Raw genomic sequence first — 20,917 nt, 5'->3', positions numbered from 1 at the left:
CTAAAAAATGAAGCTTACAGCAGTAATGTTATGATATTCTGTTTTGGAAACCTTTCAAGATGTGTCACATGAAAACAGATCTCTAAATTGATTAGTGACGTATATCGTCAGATACAGATTTAGGATCATATATTGCCAGACTTTACTGATGGACTACAGTCCATAATCAGTATTCTAAGCCCGAAATAGTTTTGTATCTCATTTGACGAAGAGGTCGATTTAGATAGCATGTTATCAATAGTCCTTTTTATCATGTAGAGAAGACATATCCAATCTTTTCAAATTTGTTTTCAAAACGCCATTACTTTCCGAAGAGGTTGTTGGTGTGGCCCTTTTGGAGGTATCAGAGTTTGGTATAATGCAAATATGAATAGTTAAATGTCATTTACTTTATGTTTATTCGTATTTGCGTACGTGCTACACGCATCACTGTGGGTGCAAGGATTTAACTTACAGTCGGGGTTGGGTGTTAAGTCATCTGTACGGCAGGTGCTACAAATATGTATTCATATTATAAACATAGGGCTTAATAAAGACCGTTTTACTATCGCGAATGTCTTTGGAAGTAAATAAAAAGAAACACGTAATTCTTTGATTTAGTAAAGATATGAATTCGCCTAGAAATTAAACTAACTTACCTTTTTTTATGAAAGTGAAAATCAAATGTTTCGCACAATATATAATGACGTTCTTGTGTAAAACCTGCTGCAAACGATATTTCACAAAATACATCTCAATGAACTAGAATCAGAGCGCGAAAAAGGTCAATTATGTATATAATGACTTACTGGAGTGTAACATCGTCAACTTAATATTATTTCGACAAATACTGTTATGTTGATGATCTTACAATCCACAAAAAAACTTTACCTATCAATATTATATTATGTACATTTTGGTAATAGATTGCTGGTAATCAGAACTAATGTTTCCAATGACTAAGGCTGCCAAAAGATTGTTAATATCACACGTTATCGTCTGCCAACCACCGTGAAATTACTAGGGCTTTGCTCAATATGTCAATCACACTAGTCTGGTGTGTTTTATATGCTGTGCTAGGAAAGTACCCCTAGTTAAATGTGTAAAATACATAGTCATAGTTTTGATAATATGAGTACTTAGCTCGAAATAAAGGTAAAAAGCAAAATCAGAATATTTCACCATGCGATATCACAATCTTTCCTTCAGATTACTTTACGACACGCTGGTCGGCGGAGTGTTGAGCATGCGCACTGAACATTTCCAGATGGTGAATGGCTATTCTAACATGTATTGGGGTTGGGGTGCCGAGGACGATGATATGGCACACAGGTAAATTGATGGCGGTCTTTTTAATGTTCTTATCTTTTTCGTTATTTTCTACAAGAGTATTAATATTTGAAAAGAGATCAAATAGGTGCAACCTCCATGCTACTGCCAGCTCAGACATTCAAATGCAATGGTTTAAATATTCATCGATTTATCTACCAAACGGGTTCAAATAATATATAAAAAATTCGAGTCAATACACAGCTACACTTATTTCCGAAAAGTCTCTTTCTTAACTATCGCTGAGTTAGCAAACTGGATTTGTCTCAAGATTCCTGTTATCAATGTTGAAATATGTTTTTAAATGACGTGGAGAAAGTAATGCTTTGACTAGGGAGTGCCCTGATTTTTATCATCAACGACAAACAGGAAAGACACTGAACCAGATTTAATTTAGGATTGGTAGTCTGCTCCCCTGCTAATATGCCTTCGTGCAAAGGAGAGATAGAAGAAACAAGTGCATCCCATCTACTTGCAGAAATAGGACACTTTTAAAAATGATAACTTGTCAATTGCGTCAAAACGGTACTTCTGCCCCAAAACTTAAAAACCTCAGGCATAAAACGTGATTAGAAATGTACTCAGTTTATTGACATTAATTCACCTATCTGTCAGCCCTCGTTTCTACAGATGTGTGCTGATTTAAGTTGTGATATATACATATAATGACTGTAGGCTTAGTGAGGCAAGAACTTATCTGCTGACGAAAAGACATTGGAAAGGTTATGTATAATCTGGAAACCTTTCAGATAACAATGTCTGTCTAGCTTAGGCTTTCATTTATCAGATCTGTCAGACATAACCCATTGGGCAGCTCGTGCGAGAGTTTATGCTACAATCTGAAATATAATTTGGCGTTCTAAATTCGATATGTTTCTAGAGGTCAGCACTTCTTAACACTAGAGATTGATCACTTTACTTATATGTTTACGAATCTTTACATACTCCATGTACTGATCCAAAAACCATTGCTGAAACATTCTTTGCTAAGAATGACACATAAACAACCTCTTTTTGTACTGTATGCAATTTTAAAGTCCACGACCCTTGTTAATATAGGGAATTCAACACATAGACATCATCTTGGCAGAAATATAAATCAGTCGGATTTTGCAAGTATTCCTTGTAATGTAGGTTTTACTTGTTTTTTTTTCTAATACACAAGTCTTTCCTGAAAAATACACATATATACAAGTCGGTATGTGTTACAAATATGGTTCGTTTCCGCTCCAGCCGAAAAATCATTATAAAATGTTAGATATACGATATTTAAAATATCAGTGAATACGATATATACGTGTACCAAATGCAATTATCATTGACAAAAACCAGCTATAATAACTTCCTCAAGGAAATTCATCAACAAATGTATCCTTGGGCAAGGTGTTTGAAATTGACGCATAAGTCGTACTAAATTTAAGAGGAAATAGTCTGAGATTGCTAAACATATATGTCAACTGAGGAAATCCTAGTACCACAGATGTTTGATGATGTTCAGATGTTTGATCATAAAATATCTATGGAGCGAAAAGGTCAACTTTTCAGACAGTTTTTATTAATTAATGACACCGTTTCGTGCATTCAATAGCATTTCTTATTTCTTTCTGTTAATTTTGTATCCGTCAATGACAACTAATGTGCGTAACTTTCTGTTCGTCACTAGTAGTTTTTCATTTGTGAACGTTGATTTTACATTCGCCACTGCTAACATTTCCATGGAACTAGTTTACTATTTATTATTTTTTATTTAAAGTTTTTCTTATTAACTTTTCATACCTCGATACTTAGTTTACAGTCTTGGTTTCTAATTTTAATTTCTGTGTTTGATAACATTTCCTACAAATTCAGGTCCAAAAATGACATTTCGCTATCACACACCAATATACATGCTGGATCAATTTCTCTGATTAATAAGTGAAAACAGAAGTTTAAAACAATATGGCGGAAACTAAGTAAAGATGTAGTCATCTAAGGACAGGATAACATAGGCTGAGCACACATACGTCGCGTATGTAATACTCTGTGAATCCATTCCGAAATTTATTTTTGTTGGGCCTTGCTGATACTATTGATAACTAATTCCTTCCTAAATGGACTTTAAAAATGAATCAAACTTGAACACAATTCTGACAAGTGAAATAATCAAATTTTACGATTTATATATATGCAGTAAAATCCTACTTCAAAGAAACATTGCCGATGTTCACAAACTTGTCAAAAGCCTATACTACATACGACTTAAACATTTTCATTCAAAGCAATGATATCTAATAACTTTGTTCTCCTACACGCACCGATAATCTCTTTGATTTACCAATTGTGTGCAAATTAGCAGTCTTCAAACACATATCGCTAGTACTGATAGTGGAGGTTTTTTATTTTCGAAGATTAATTAAAGTTGTTTTCTCGAAACACGGCTGCGTTAGAGGGTTTGGGAGTACACAAACCTGTTTTAGCATAAAATACAGTGTTACAATTTGATTAAAATCAGATCTCCACTTCAGGTAGGACAGTGGCGACCTGATTTTATTCAGATTACGCTGGGTTATGGCAGATATGTCAACATTTTGAAAATACACTTCCGTATTTCATTAGCTTGATCAAAATTTTCTCTGACAAATTTGATTATTGTTTTGGACAAGCCCGACGAGCATCTCTTTAGAATACAGGACGGGCCCGATATAACATTAGTTGGGCCCCGGACGTCAGGCTATCGGATTTGTTTTAGTACTGTGACAGGTTCATTTATATTCCTGGACCACTGACAAATACACAGTATATTATTCAATATGAACGTATTTATATGGTCGACAACGTCGAGAAGACTACACTACCAATGACTTAACAGACTGATATTTTGCTATCGATAAACACAAAACTTTAGTTAAAGGAAATAGACATAATGATCAGAGAGCCACATATCTTTTTTATTTGTTATTTCTAAAGAAATAACATTCAAATTAATGGGATGACAAAAATACATACAGTGTGGTTCACACATCAAAGAATCGGAATTTGGTCATCTCAAATTATTGACTTGAGTGTATACAACCATTCTTCTCTGAAGGTAATCCATATGAATCAAAATATTCTACACAGTGGTCTTTGGGAAAGTAGATGGCTGCCCGATGCGTTTATGAGAGATAGCTGTGGTACGTCTTGATAACACAATTTCGAATTTCGTTAGGTTTGCGACGAGGAAGGTCATAATTGGCACATATCACTGAAGTACAGAAAACTGTTTACGAACTGTGAATATGGATGTAATGGGTGTCCTAAGTATTTATTTTCACAGGTAGTTATAAAGCAATGATTTCAAATTGATATTTTTTTAATAAAGATCTGCCAAGTAAGTTAAAGAACTGAAAGGCCCGGTACTGCTGCAAGAGAGAGTCGATGCGTTTCAGCTTTAAGGAAGACAGTGTAGATTGGATAGGATATGGTCGTTCAAGTCCTTGCCCCACTGTTTCACGATCTATTCTTCAGTGATGAGTATTGATATTTCTTCCATTTACTCTTCCAGCTTGTCTTCATGACTCATCATCAAACATTGCTAGTATTGCTTTTGACAGGAAGATCGATTTGACAAATATAAGAATGTTCCCTGGACATTAGTCTGATTACTTTAGCTCAGTGACGAGAAAAACAAGAAACTATGCGTTTTTGTTCTTGCTATCATGACATCATTACTGTTTCTGTCTTTTCATATTCTCCACCTCAAGGTGGAATCTGTGACTGCTGTCGTTTTTGTTCTGGAAGAAAACATCGTCCACTCCGCCTTTGTCAATAGGTTCGTGTTCCAATTAGTTTTAAAAGAATATGATGATGTCTATCAGGCAATTGATTTCCAGGAAGTGTTCAATTCACGCTACAAACTGAAGTTTTCCCACTAAGCTGCCACATCACTACCTTGTTGTGGTGTAAATTAATTCACTGTAAACTATTTCTTCCTGCGTATTCGTCGCAAAGTCTCAAGTAAGATCTCCAGCAATTCTTCTGGGCGAAGTTAAGTTAAAAGGTCTACTACACAGTTTCTATTAAGAATACTCTGAAGTTTGGAAACTGGAAATGGTTTTGGTCCATTGTTCTGTTGAAGGCAACTTTCTTAACGATGCCTATAAACAAACCTTCAGGCAGCTGACATTGGAATAAATTATATTTGACCTTGGAAAGGAGTCTACGAACAATAGTGAAGATTTTCACTTCTACTCGTTTAAAAGGATACTTGACTGTAGTTCTGATCAGAGATTCACTGATGTAGTTCCTACATTAGGTAAGACTTCACTCGTCGTATGTACATTATGGCTTCTTCATTCTTAGTTTTAAAATCGTTAATATTTGCCATCCAATGGAACATTTCGATTCAGTCGCAGTAGTACATGCACACTAGTAGACAACTACTTGTTTTGCAGCCACATGTCTATGTGCAAATGATTCATCATTTCTAAATTACAAATTACTTCCTGGTTTGATTTTTCTCTATGGCAATCGCTAAATTCAACATTGTGGAAAACGTCGTCTTATGTGAACTTTTTGTTGCTGAAGGCGTCCAGCTATGAAGTTTCCACACACCGATGCATCCAGAAGTGTGTTTTGGCTTCTTTCCTAAGTAAAGAGTTTCTAAAGGTAATTTCAGTATGAGTAAGTGTCTATTCTGCTGCTTACTAGTCTGTTGCTCAAGCTGCTGAACAACTAATGACAATATTATTGACCGGAGTCACTCTGTCATCGGCGACTGAATTAGTGTTGTTCACTTTAAGAACTTTGACTTTCTGGAACAAATAACTGTTATTCATATCGACGCTACTTTCAGTTTGTCCTTTGACTTTAATTTCGGTAAGAGACTAGGTGGTCAAAGACAAGGTATGAAATTCTTCCCATTTACATTCTTGCATCGTTATCGTCGTCGTCGGCATGATAAACAGATTGAGTTGTTTCTTGGAACATTTGCAAACATCTTGGTATATCATTGGAAGTAAACTAAAACGTCAAAATCTCTGAATATTTTTCTTTCTATTCTCTTTCTCGAGGTACTCATCGGTACACAGGATCTTTTAGTTACAATTCAGTGGACAATCGTTTATGAAAATGTAGTTTTAAGGTGACTTCCTTTGGAGAATATAATTTTTTTCCCAAGGTCTCCTTTATACTAATATAAATACTGGCAAAATATGATTTATGGATAGGAAGATAACGAGGATGCACACATTCTCTATAAACGCGATAAGTGTACCCTCCTTCATTATCACTCTAAGCAACAGTGTGGATAAATTTCCTATTACGCCGTACTCGCCAATACCGGAGTACAAGATATCAAATTAAGCTAATTTCAATAGGGTATCGATATTATTTGCGAATCAGTTAAACTGATGTCTTTCGTAGGGACGATTGCTGTGTTTCCACCCAGAAAAGCAAACAGACTGGGAGAAAAGGTGATGGAAAGCATTTTCCCGTCGAAAATATACAATTTAAGGCGTTGAAAAGGTGCATGCAACTCGATCAGCATACTTTTGTGAGTTTTATTCTGTGATTTGCCAAACGTCAAAACTGACCGTTGATTATATGTCAAATCGCTTCGACGAATATGTCGAACATTAAAGTCGTATCCTGCAGGGATTCTCAGACTAGGTATATGTAGGGAGAGGTGGTGTTTCATAGTAGCCAGGATAATTTTTTTCAAAGGGTTTCTTAGACACGTTCATCGATTGATTTGCGATATTATTCTAGACTTGACGGGGATGAATAATTTTACCAAAACCACTTCCCAATTATCTTGGTGATCCAAATTTATTGTTGAGGTAATTTGGCCGTGAATCACCATCACTTACTGTTGGGAAACGAATCATTAAAATGTCACTAGATAATGTTAAATAAAATAGTTTATTTCTAGTTCGAGGAGTCACTGGATATCAAATGGGAAATGTATTTCCAAATGGTTCCGGAGGATCAATGTCACTTGAAGAATTGTAACTACTGTTGGTATATTTCAAGGAGGTATTGAATAGAAGAGAGCGAATACAGCTGTAGAGTAAAATTGTTTAGTTATCTTTTTCCTTGTTGGAAACTCAGGTGTCTTATATCTGCAGCACCAACACAACACACCACAATTATTGGCAATAAAAAACGATTTGATTTATTAGGAATCCGTTCTCAAGATCACAGTCACTGTGGTTCTTGTTTTAGTAGTTCTCGGTGCAATGTTTAATGGCATATTCATAATCTCTACTTCTTTTTATAGTTATTGACTCGCGAAGCAGCAGTCCTAGAATTAAAAATTGGAGGATATCCTTTACAATTGGTATTAACTTCTTGGTTGCGACGTTTTTCCACTTTATGTTATGTTATCTTTGATCGAGAATGCTTTGGAGATTGTATGTTTTATGGTCTTTCTTCGTCACTTATTGTAACTCGGGCAGGTTAAAAGTTCATCTTAAAACTTCATTCATATCTTCTATTTCTATAGTCCATTTGGGCAAATAACCTTTGCAAAAGTGCCTTTAATTTTAACAATGTTAACCCTACCTACATCTTTAACAATCCTTTCATTTATTTGTCTCTGACGTACGAACGAAAGATCAAATAATATTACTTCTTGAAAAGTCAAATTTGTTAGAGAACATGTTTCTCTTTCAACATGATCACATTATTTTAGGGTTCTTTGAAAACATTGCACGACACTGGCGTTTGTTTCAGGACTTTCAGTGGTGACAAAATGAATGTATCTTTATTCAATTCATTTTTAAAATGTTTGGTTAAGAAATTTGGTGCCTTATCCGTTTTCATCGCATTTGATGTAAACCACTTTGTTCCAGATAATTTTAAACCTCGCACTAACCCATGAATTATTTTAGAGGTAAAAGGAAACACTTAAGCCTTATTAAATGCATTGGTATCACAAAACAGAAATGTGTTATGAGATGAATGTGCTCAATCAGCTAGCCATTGATGATCGATTCCTGCTACTTAAGTTTTATTTTTTTGAAGATTGCGTCAAGTGGGTTTGTGTAAAATGTACGTCGATTGTTCTTGTAGCTATTATCGTTCATCTTGCAAACAGAGACTGTTGCATTAGGTTTTGGCTGCACGATACAGTTTATGGATTCATCCATAGCCAGCTGCATGGGTAGGATTGTCGTAAATGCTGCTTACAAGTGTATAGTTGTCTTTGCTTCCTAATGGTGTATCAATGCTGTTGCAGTCTAAAAGTGTACCTATATTGTTGCTGCCTAAAGGTTTATCAGTGTTGTTGCTGCCTAAAAGTGTATCCATGTTGTTGCTGCTCAGTAAAGTTCAGTAAGTTAGGTGCGCTTTGTATTCGAGTGTTATTTTCTAATTTCAATGGTTTAGGTGCCTGATGAGCAATATGAGTAAAGGATTGCTGAATATGGCAAAATGATACCTGAATAGGAGTATATAATGCCTGAATATGGGTAAAGTATGCCTGAATAGGAGTAAAAGATGCCTGAATAGAGTAAAAGATGACTGAATAGGGGTAAAAGATTCCTGAATAGGGGTAAAGGATGACTGAATTGGAGTAAAAGATGCCTGAATAGGGGTAAAGGATGCTTGAATAGGAGTAAATGATTCCTGAATAGGAGTACAAGATGCCTGAATAGGAGTAAAGGATGACTGAATATGGGTAAAGGATGACTGAATAGGGGTAAAAGATGCCTGAATAGGAGTAAAGGATGACTGAATAGGGGTAAAAGGATGCCTGAATAGGGGTAAAGGATGACTGAATAGGCTAAAAGATGCCTGAATAGGGGTAAAGAATGCCTGAATAGGGGTAAAGGATGACTGAATAGGGGTAAAATATGCCTGAATAGGAGTAAAGGATGACAGAATAGGGGTAAAGGATGCCTGAATAGGGGTAAAGAATGCCTGAATAGGGGTAAAGGATGACTGAATAGGGGTCAAATATGCCTGAATAGGAGTAAAGGATGACTGAATAGGGGTAAAGGATGCCTGAATAGGGGTAAAGAATGCCTGAATAGGGGTAAAGGATGCCTGAATAGGGGTAAAGGATGACTGAATAAGGGTAAAGGATGCCTGAATAGGGGTAAAGTATGCATGAACAAGAGTAATCTGTTCTTGTTTTACTATTTTCTTATTTCTTTTCTGCTGCGAGGGCGTTGATATTAACGGTTTCATCCAATTAATTGTTGATAAGGGTGCTTTAGCATGTGCAATTTAAAACTTTTCGAACTCTTCTTTCTTATTCTCTTCCATTGCTGTGACTGTTTTTGTCATATCTGTAGCTGATGCTGTTTTTCAGTACTGTTCTCGTGATACCTCTCAGAGTAGTGTAGGTATCTTGTCTAAATGAAGTCCATGAATAGATTCCAGCTAGGGAGTAGAAACCTTCAGCTACTGAATATAGAAAGAAATCTCGATCTTTGAACGAACATATATGCATACATATGCATACAATTATCGCACACCTGTCGAAAAAATCCTACGAGTTGTAATTTTAGCAATTATCACATACTCGCCATTAAATTGCTGACGTAAATTTTTATTTTTTTAAAAGCCGGTTGTTTGGAGTCAGCAATCTGAGAAACTGCCCAAGGCTAACTTAGGACTGGAGAGTTGACGAATCCATGATATGTAAAAATATTATCAGTACATTGTAACTGATTAGTTAAATTATATAAATATGTATTCGTTATTTGTCAAAGTTTGCTTTAAATAGTAAATGTTCATATTATCACGTCTGAGTGAGAAAATGCAAGACTGACCTTGACAATAACTATAAGATGGAAAGAAGAAGGTTAGTGTCTTGCAAATCTAAGCTGCCGCAACCGAATTTGAACTTGTCCCGGGAGTCGGGAAAGTGAATTTTTAAATCCATGAAATTCTATATATATATTTATGAATGAATTATGTTACACGGGTTCTGATTGCTGGAACTTCAAAATCGATTTTCAAGACAAGTCAAGATGCTGATGGCAGGTGAAGAGAGCCATCTGAAATATGTTGTTTGATGCCAAATATGTTGTTTGATGCCAATATCATGCTCTACGCTGTAGTCATATAGATGATGAATGGAGTGCGCAGTAGAAGATATGTAGAAAGAAAAGATTGTCTCAGAAGAGTGTTATAGTATGAACCGATGGTTAAGGGAAGCTTGGGACAAAGAAAGTGGAAGAGATCTGGTATGTGATAATGATATTTGTTTAACAACCACCACTGCCATTTTAAGGACCATACAGAAACACAGATTTCCTACTTAATCATCGCTTATAGCTGTGTCAGGTCTTTGCACATTTTTAACAGCTGAAACTTAAACACTCTCTCCACGTCTTGTCTTGTATGCTTGTGTTTGAGCACTCCTACCCCTTTTCTAGGTTGACAGTATGCTTGTCTAAGTTTAGGCATTTATATATATATTCCACTCGTTAATTAATAAGTGAGCCACTGGTCAGTCAAACCCGCGTATTATTTAGTAGATAACTGGGCTTGGGATCGGTAATGGCGTATTGAGTAGAAAGGTGTATACAGTGTACAATCAAACGGTGTACTGGTTATCAAATGCAGGTATTGGTCAGTATATGACTTGGTGATGGTCAGTCAAACAGCGTGTTTGTAAGTAAATATATGTGTTGTTCAAGTTCCCTTGACCCCAGACTCCCATTCACATGTACGAGGCGTAATTTTAAATCCCCATGACTACAGACTTCTACTCACACATGAAAATTATGCAGTTTTAAGTTCCGTTCATGGATTTTTCACTCCCATACCTTTAACATGAATACTGAAATATTAATTCTCATAGACTCTAGACTGGCATATATGATCACAGGATAGCTTCTCCGCCCCCAATTAATGTTGTCCCGATGAAATTCCATGAATGAAATCAAAATCGCCGTGCTGCCCCTCTCCTGCCTATGTTGAAAGTCACTTTTACTTTTGCTTGTGAACGGAATTTATAATATGACAAAATATGAAAACTGGTAAATCAGCTCCGATCAGAACTTTAAAAACACACGTCAAAAGCTGATGCAATAGAAGGGGTTTCAATCGACAACCAGCGGTCGTAGGCTAACGAGCATATATCATGGGCTGTATAACCAATAATTGTATCTGATTGGCATATATAACGTGTTTTATCAAATAAACATGTATCTGATTAGCATATATAACGAGTTTTATCATCTAAACATGTCTCTGATTGGCATATATAACGAGTTTTATCTTCTAAACATGTCTCTGATTAGCATATATAAGGATTATTTTTATCTAAATTTGTATCTGATTGGCATATATAACGAGTTTTGTCATCTAAACATGTATCTGATTGGCATATATAACGAGTTTTATCATCTAAACATGTCTCTGATTAGCATATATAAGGATTATTTTTATCTAAACTTGTATCTGATTGGCATATATAACGAGTTTTGTCAGCTAAACATGTATCTGATTGGCACATATAACGAGTTTTATCATCTTAACATGTCTCTGATTAGCATATATAACGAGTTTTATCATCTAAACATGTATCTGATTGGCATATATAACGTGTTTTGTCATCTAAACATATATCTGATTGGCATATATAACGAGTTTTATCATCTAAACATGTCTCTAATTAGCATATATAACGAGTTTTATCATCTAAACATGTACCTGATTGGCATATATAACGAGTTTTATAATCTAAACATGTATCTGGCACATATAACGAGTTTTATCATCTAAACATGTCTCTGATTAGTATATATAACGATTATTTTTATCTAAACTTGTATCTGATTGGCGTATATAACGTGTTTTATCATCTAAACATGTATCTGATTGGCATATATAACGAGTTTTATCATCTAAACATGTATCTGATTGGCATATATAACGAGTTTTATCATCTTAACATGTCTCTGATTAGCATATATAACGAGTTTTATCATCTAAACATGTATCTGATTGGCATATATAACGTGTTTTGTCATCTAAACATGTATCTGATTGGCACATATAACGAGTTTTATCATCTAACATGTCTCTGATTAGCATATATAACGAGTTTTATCATCTAAACATGTATCTGATTGGCACATATAACGAGTTTTATCATCTAAACATTTCTCTGATTAGCATATATAACGTGTTTTATCATCTAAACATGTATCTGATTGGCACATATAACGAGTTTTATCATCTAAACATTTCTCTGATTAGTATATATAACGATTATTTTTATCTAAACTTGTATCTGATTGGCATATATAACGTGTTTTATCATCTAAACATGTCTCTGATTAGCATATATAAGGATTATTTTTATCTAAACTAGTATCTGATTGGCTTATATAACGAGTTTTGTCATCTAAACAGGTATCTGATTGGTATATATAACGAGTTTTATGATCTAAACATGTCACTGATTAACATATATAAGGATTATTTTTTTCTAAACTTATATCTGATTGGCATATATAACGTGTTTTATCAAATAAACATGTATCTGATTGGCATATATAACGAGTTTTATCATCTAAACATGTCTCTGATTAGCATATATAAGGATTATTTTTATCTAAACTTGTATCTGATTGGCATATATAACGAGTTTTGTCAGCTAAACATATATCTGATTGGCACATATAACGAGTTTTATCATCTTAACATGTCTCTGATTAGCATATATAACGAGTTTTATCATCTAGACATGTATCTGATTGGCATATATAACGTGTTTTGTCATCTAAACATATATCTGATTGGCATATATAACGAGTTTTATCATCTAAACATGTCTCTAATTAGCATATATAACGAGTTTTATCATCTAAACATGTACCTGATTGGCATATATAACGAGTTTTATAATCTAAACATGTATCTGGCACATATAACGAGTTTTATCATCTAAACATGTCTCTGATTAGTATATATAACGATTATTTTTATCTAAACTTGTATCTGATTGGCGTATATAACGTGTTTTATCATCTAAACATGTATCTGATTGGCATATATAACGAGTTTTATCATCTAAACATGTATCTGATTGGCATATATAACGAGTTTTATCATCTTAACATGTCTCTGATTAGCATATATAACGAGTTTTATCATCTAAACATGTATCTGATTGGCATATATAACGTGTTTTGTCATCTAAACATGTATCTGATTGGCACATATAACGAGTTTTATCATCTAACATGTCTCTGATTAGCATATATAACGAGTTTTATCATCTAAACATGTATCTGATTGGCACATATAACGAGTTTTATCATCTAAACATTTCTCTGATTAGCATATATAACGTGTTTTATCATCTAAACATGTATCTGATTGGCACATATAACGAGTTTTATCATCTAAACATTTCTCTGATTAGTATATATAACGATTATTTTTATCTAAACTTGTATCTGATTGGCATATATAACGTGTTTTATCATCTAAACATGTCTCTGATTAGCATATATAAGGATTATTTTTATCTAAACTAGTATCTGATTGGCTTATATAACGAGTTTTGTCATCTAAACAGGTATCTGATTGGTATATATAACGAGTTTTATGATCTAAACATGTCTCTGATTAACATATATAAGGATTATTTTTTTCTAAACTTATATCTGATTGGCATATATAACGTGTTTTATCAAATAAACATGTATCTGATTGGCATATATAACGAGCTTTATCATCTTAACATGTCTCTGATTAGCATATATAACGAGTTTTATCATCTAAGCATGCATCTGATTGGCATATATAACGTGTTTTGTCATCTAAACATATATCTGACTGGCATATATAACGAGTTTTATCATCTAAACATGTCTTAGCATATATAACGAGTTTTATCATCTAAGAATGTATCGGATTGGCATATATAACGAGTTTTGTCAGCTAAACATGTATCTGATTGGCATATATAACGAGTTTTATCATCTAAACATGTATCTGATTGGCACATATAACGAGTTTTATCATCTAAACATGTCTCTGATTAGTATATATAACGATTATTTTTATCTAAACTTTTATCTGATTGGCATACATAACGTGTTTTATCATCTAAACAGGTCTCTGATTAGCATATATAAGGATTATTCTTATCTAAACTTGTATCTGATTGGCATATATAACGAGTTTTGTCAGCTAAACATGTATCTGATTGGCATATATAACGAGTTTTATCATCTAAACATGTATCTGATTGACACATATAACGAGTTTTATCATCTTAACATGTCTCTGATTAGCATATATAACGAGTTTTATCATCTAAACATGTATCTGATTGGCATATATAACGAGTTTTATCATCTAAACATGTCTCTGATTATCATATATAACGATTATTTTTATCTAAACTTGTATCTGATTGGCATATATAACGAGTTTTATGATCTGAACATGTATCTGATTAGCATTTATAAGGATTATTTTTTATCTAAACTTGTATCTGATTGGCATATATAACGTGTTTTATCATCTAAACATGTATCTGGTTGGAATATATAACGAGTTTTATCATCTAAACATGTATCTGATTGGCACATATAACGAGTTTTATCATCTTAACATGTCTCTGATTAGCATATATAACGAGTTTTGTCATCTAAACATGTAACTGATTGGCATATATAACGTGTTTTATAATCTAAACATGTATCTGATTGGCATATATAACGAGTTTTATCATCTAAACATGTCTCTGATTAGCATATATAACGATTATTTTTATCTAAACTTGTATCTGATTGGCATATATAACGAATTTTATCATCTAAATATGTATCTGATTGGCATATATAACCAGTTGCATAATCTATACTTGTATCTAAGTTACCCGTGTCTCTCAAATTACAGCACACAAATTAATATGCGCTTGTATTCTTTACTCATCTTTATTAATGAATTCAGCAATGACGCTCATTGGTTTCTTAAATACCCAGTATTATACATGGTTGGTCTAGCGTTCAATACAGATCTTTCATCAATAATTGGGTATCACACATCCAGGTTGGATCTATTTAGATGTTTTCTCAGACGTCTCGATATTCCTAGACGCACCGAACGGAAATTTTATAAATCCAAGTAAATGTTGAATTTCAATCGTACTGTAATTCTTAAAGTATTTAGAAACCTTAACAAATAATAAACACAAAATAGACTTCGCGTTTTCTTCAGACTCAGAGCTAAACACGTATAGATTGGATGTTGTCATAATGTGAAAGGTTGGATGAGGCACCAATTTCTAGAGGGGCACCTTTACTGGCGAAGTATACTGCTTGAAGAATGATGCATACTGGAAACTATTATTTTAACTCCTGTGTTAAGAATATTATGCATACTGGATTTTATTTCTTAATAAATGACTAATCATACTCCACGAAATTTGTTTGTCATTTAGTAATGTCTGATATTTCCAGTGTACGAACTATTGGGGCGCGTAATAGCAATGTTTTCTGCGCTGCTTGATCATTACATTATGACTTCATCGATACGAAGCCACGTTATACTAAGAACTTAAAACTGGATATAAAATTAGGATTATCCTATTTCTCTTTCTTGGCAACAACAATCCAGTGAAAGAAAGTAATAAAGTCGATGTACATTGTAAAATAATTTTTGAAAATCATTAGTAATTTACGACCTGTCGTGAATGGGCTGAACAGGATTTCGGTTGCGGAAAATCATTATGATCTCAATGACTGTCATACTGAAAAATTCACTCTTCAACTTTTGTGTTTGAGGAATCTTTATCTTCAACCTGTAGAAATTTGATTCCTCTTTAGATACTCGATAAGTTATTATTTTAAAAGTAAATTGTTACAGGTTGTTACTGTTTTAAAGGCTTTTATATGCAATGATTCTTACATGGAAATTAACATTCAAATTCGAGTAGCTCACGAAAAATCACGCCATCTTATACATTCTGAAATTATTTTGGAGCTCTTAGCTAGGTAAAAATAGTTCTATCTGGTTTACCACAAACACAGTTGCGTAGAGAAACAAATTCTCCTGTCCTAGTACCAAAGAGCACACCATGGGAACTATACAGAAATTAATTTCTAATTGATTTACTTTTCCCGACGCATAAAAAACAACACTTCCATGTTTGTAACTTGAGGTTAACACGGAATGCAATTTAATTTGAAACTAAAACGATTGATGACGTGTATCCGTCGGGACTCTTTCGCATTATTAAATCAGCAGTATTTGCGAATATATCATGAAAGGATGATTAAAACTGTTAACAGTAATAAAGCATGTCTTGAAAAGAAAATGGTAACTTAGAACGATACATTATTTTTTCTGATGAATCTTGTTCTAAGGAAGGCCTTGAATCCCCAAGGGAGGACAATGTTTCTTAACGTCACAACAGAACAGGAAAATTGCATTTGTTTAAGAATATTGATCGCTAATGGTTGAAAATTTTATAACAAATTGGTGGGTGCAGTGGTAGTAAACATTGAGGACTACTATACAAGAAACTCGCAATGGAAAAGAACCACTTTGTCCAATAAACTTTGAAAATACAATAATATCACAGGAAGGTTGAGTTTAAATTGACATGACTGGCATCGCAGATATTTTCCCAATACAGTCTCTGAATGTTTTCTTTGTGACCTCTACAACTCGCCTCTACTGCTACTTCATATCAAAGGAAAAAGATAGATGAGACGCCTCGATATGATTCAGTTTGTACACTTTCTACAAATATGTCTTTAAATGGATATGTTTCCTGACATATTTATTAAACATTGTCAGATTCAATTTATTTTGTGAGAAAGGTTAAATATTAAATACCTTGAGGAAAGCAATGTACTTAACATCTCAGGTGAACAAGAAAACAATTTGTCTCGAACAACATGCGTAGTAAATCTTTCAATATAAAATCTTGAATCCTCACATACATATGTTGTCTCATTTCTGACAGGGTAACATTACAATCCTACAAAATAACATAATGAATCTTTAGACCTGACATTCCAAAGTTTTGCAGTGCAGTTTTGTACAAACTCGTGCAGGGAAAATCTGATTTTTTCCTAATTAAATAATAAAATATCTAACTAATTACATATAATTACCATCAGTATGTACGTATGAGAAACGCGCAACTTGAACCAGGAAAGAAACGAACGTTTTAGAGCCAAGACGTAATATATTCCAGTCATTTTATTTATATACGGTAAGGAGTGACCAGATCTGTAGATCTCTAATCATTTTGTTCACATAAGGCAATGAGTGACCAGACCTATAATCATTTTATTGAAATATTTGAAGGGGTGATCAGAACTCTAATCATTTTATTCATATAAGGCAATGAGCGACCCGATCTCTAATCATCTTATTGATATATGACAAGCAGTGACCAGATCTCTAGTCATTTTATTTATATATGACAAAGAGTGACCAGATATCTAGTCATTTTATTTATATATAACAAGGAGTGACCAGATAACAACTTCACAGCTAGATTTATGTTTGCAAAAATTACCGCTAATGATTTTGTTTCAGTATGTTATCTGATGGTGTAATGAAGCGCTTTCTGACCAGTACAGTTGAAAAGAAGAATAACCTTTCTTCAGTAGAACAATATTTATGTTGCTTTTATGTTCACACTTTGGTCATTAACCATGTATTATAGCTTCATACCTTCAGAACAGTACGAAAAAAAATCACAACATAAATTTTAAGTAATTCTGACTGATAATAGCACATAGACGGCATTGTAGTAATTACAAATATATGTTTTAAAAAATTTCAAGGATAAAATAATCCACTGGAACAAAAGTATATAGCTGAAACAACAAAATAAACAGTTACAGAAACAAAAAAAGAATGTAATCGTGTCTGTATATGGATCCTTTTGCAACGACACCAGCGTTAAAACTAGCGTAGCAACAGAACGTTTTATTATTGAAGGGACAACAATGAACGATGCATGAGCAAAGTATAGTCCTGCAACTGTGTTTAGCTGTCATGGCAACGCTATTTGGATAGCGTAGCAACGGTACTGGAAATTTTGACACTTTTCACTACTGTGGCGTGAAGACATCGGTACATGTTCTCTACTGTACATTGATCTTGTTGCTGTTTCAAAATATCTCTGAAATGTTTCGGAGTTTGTCATTTTTGTGAAGAAAAAAAAAAGAAAACAATTGTTTGTTTCAGTCTATTTATTAAATAGTTATGTATGTAATGCTAGCAGCTGCAATTACAGTATCTGCTGTGTGATTTTTATGTCATATGCCCCAAATAGATGGTGTAATGATCAAAGCATGGACATGAACCTTAATAACCAGAGACACTGTATGCTGTTGTAGGTCACTTTCACCAGGTTTACTTGTTTATTGTGTTGCATCTAGGGATTTAAACTTAGGTAAAAAGACAAAGTAAATCCAACAAGTCTTCAATTTTACAAAATTAAGATATATTTAAATGAATTGTAGCGTCAAACAAAGTGAAAGAATTTAAAAATAACTTACAGTGTTTGAATTCTTAGAATATTGTCATAAAATGAACTATCGATTTCACACTAATCCGAAAACTGTCCAAGGTTATTTCGAATGAAGTTTCTAATTTGTGTATGTGCTAACGTGCTAGAAACTCCGAAGAGTCACAGTTCTAAATCCAAATAATTTATTTCAAGGTAATCCCGTGACAGTAGAATATCACGAATATCATTGAAATTTTTACATAATTCAATAGAATTAAATAAAAATTCAACTCCTTGAATAAATGTACATACTCCAAGGGGTACTGACTGTTAAAATTAAAGATTTTCCAGTTTTCTAAATCCAACGAATAAATATTATAAGTAAATCACTATTTCTTCTCAGCAACTCTTACAGAATTGGCATAGTCTGAAGAATAGTATGCGTGATGCATGTATTCTCATTATATAGTCTCTATATACGAACCAAATCAACATAATCTAATTCATGAAGATTTTCTCGAACAATTAAATTGGACTGTTTTGAAATGACTCAAACAGTCATGTATGACCTTCTCAAACTGTTGAACCATTGAACAATTAGGGCGTGTATGATTGCTCTACATGGCACACGCACTCCTATTTTCACGCGATATTGACCTAAATAATTATTGATTTGACCTTAGCTATCGGCCTTAGTACGTGTTTGACCATCGGTAGAGGTGGATCATATAGAAGCTGGAAGACATTTGACTGTACCCCGAGTGCCGTCAAAAGGCGGAAAGGATTTCTAGTGAAATTCTAAGCTTGGATGAGAACAGAGGCTTCTTGAGGTAACTTATCTTCACCGAAATTTGTCTCACATTTCATAACTAGGTGTTATAAGATTGATACGTTATTGTGTATATTTAATATATTAGAAATGGAATCTTCCATTTATAGCTGAATTATCAACAGATCGTAACGGATCGTATAGAGAATTATTAACATGCAAGATTAACGTATGTAATTTTTTGATTGTGTAATTTACTATGTTGCGCCCGAATACATGACGGAATTTATCAATCAATTGTGTTCGAACTTGTACATGCTTTATTAGTATATTAATATATAGATTGCGAATTATGCAGAGTTAGTCATTGTTTTACATGTGCAGAAATAATTGTATGTGTCCTTTGTAATTCGTAGGTTAGGAAATGCATACGATTGTTGTTGATGATGATAGTTTAATATATCGAGAAGTTAACAATTATGGATGTGCATGTATGTATTAGAAGTCGTTGATACTACTGTTATAACACAAATATTATAGAACAAAGCGTGTATGTAATATTTAGATGTGAGTGCGTGAGTTTACCTGATAATTTATTCGCCATTATTCTGATGAAAGGTCTGTCAGAGTGTGGTTATTCTCCTGAGATTAGAGCAAGGAGACAAGATTATACGTCCCCTTCTAATTCCACAGGAAGCTTTCCGGGTGGGTGTAGAGTCGACATCCAGGATCGGAAAGAAGGAAGAGGTCTATAGTGACATAAGCAGTTTGTGGTGAGGAGAGTGCCGGAAGGGACACGCGGAAGATAGTACCGGAAGTGCCAGGACAGCACGTAGTCAAGAGTACCGGAAGTACATAAAGAGAAATATGAGGCGGATAGAGGAAGAACAGAATCAACACCGAAAGGAAAACAATCTCACTTAAGATGTTAATTTCTTATGATGATAGTAATTAGCAGCTGTGAATATGTCATTGTGTTTGTCCGAAAAAAATTGCGGTTGAGAAATTTGTCGATGAAATTGATGAATAATTTTGATATGTTTTATTAAACTGTTGTATATTTCACCTTGTGTTATTAATGCAACTAGACCGTCATCATTGCTGACGAAGGCGGGGGGCTCGGAGCTATTTAAAAATCTAATTGTCCACCTTCTCCGGTGTTAGAAACAGTACCGTAGGAGGCACGTGCCAGATTGCAAAAGGCTATTCCTCTCACTAGGCTTACCGGTTTTTGTTGTGGAAAAGGGTATTCCTCCAACTGGGCATATCGGTGTTTTAGGGGTGGAAAGGGCTATTCCTCCAGCTAGGCATATCTGGTTTTAGGGGTGGAAAGGTGATTCTTCCCACCAAATATATCGTAATTTTAGGGATGGAAAAGACTCTTCCTCCCAATAAATACATCAAGTTTTAGGCGTGGAAGAAGTTAT

General features: G+C 34.0%; 1 protein-coding gene across 1 annotated transcript in view; it reads left to right on the top strand.

Annotated features, from left to right (window-relative positions):
* Window positions 1-20,917, top strand: part of LOC149786082 (beta-1,4-N-acetylgalactosaminyltransferase bre-4-like) — a 100,192-nt gene that overhangs the window by 76,205 nt on the left and 3,070 nt on the right. The window contains exon 4 of the mRNA XM_089978113.1: window positions 1,189-1,311. Coding sequence (XP_089834239.1) covers window positions 1,189-1,311 — 123 coding nt within the window. The remainder of the gene's footprint in view (window positions 1-1,188; window positions 1,312-20,917) is intronic.

This window comes from Sinohyriopsis cumingii, chromosome 12 (genome assembly GCF_028554795.1).
Source record: "Sinohyriopsis cumingii isolate HCF-2022 chromosome 12, ASM2855479v2, whole genome shotgun sequence".
NCBI lineage: Eukaryota > Metazoa > Mollusca > Bivalvia > Unionida > Unionidae > Sinohyriopsis > Sinohyriopsis cumingii.
The sequence above is the reverse complement of the archived record's forward strand: the minus strand, read 5'-3'. Positions and strand labels throughout refer to the sequence as shown.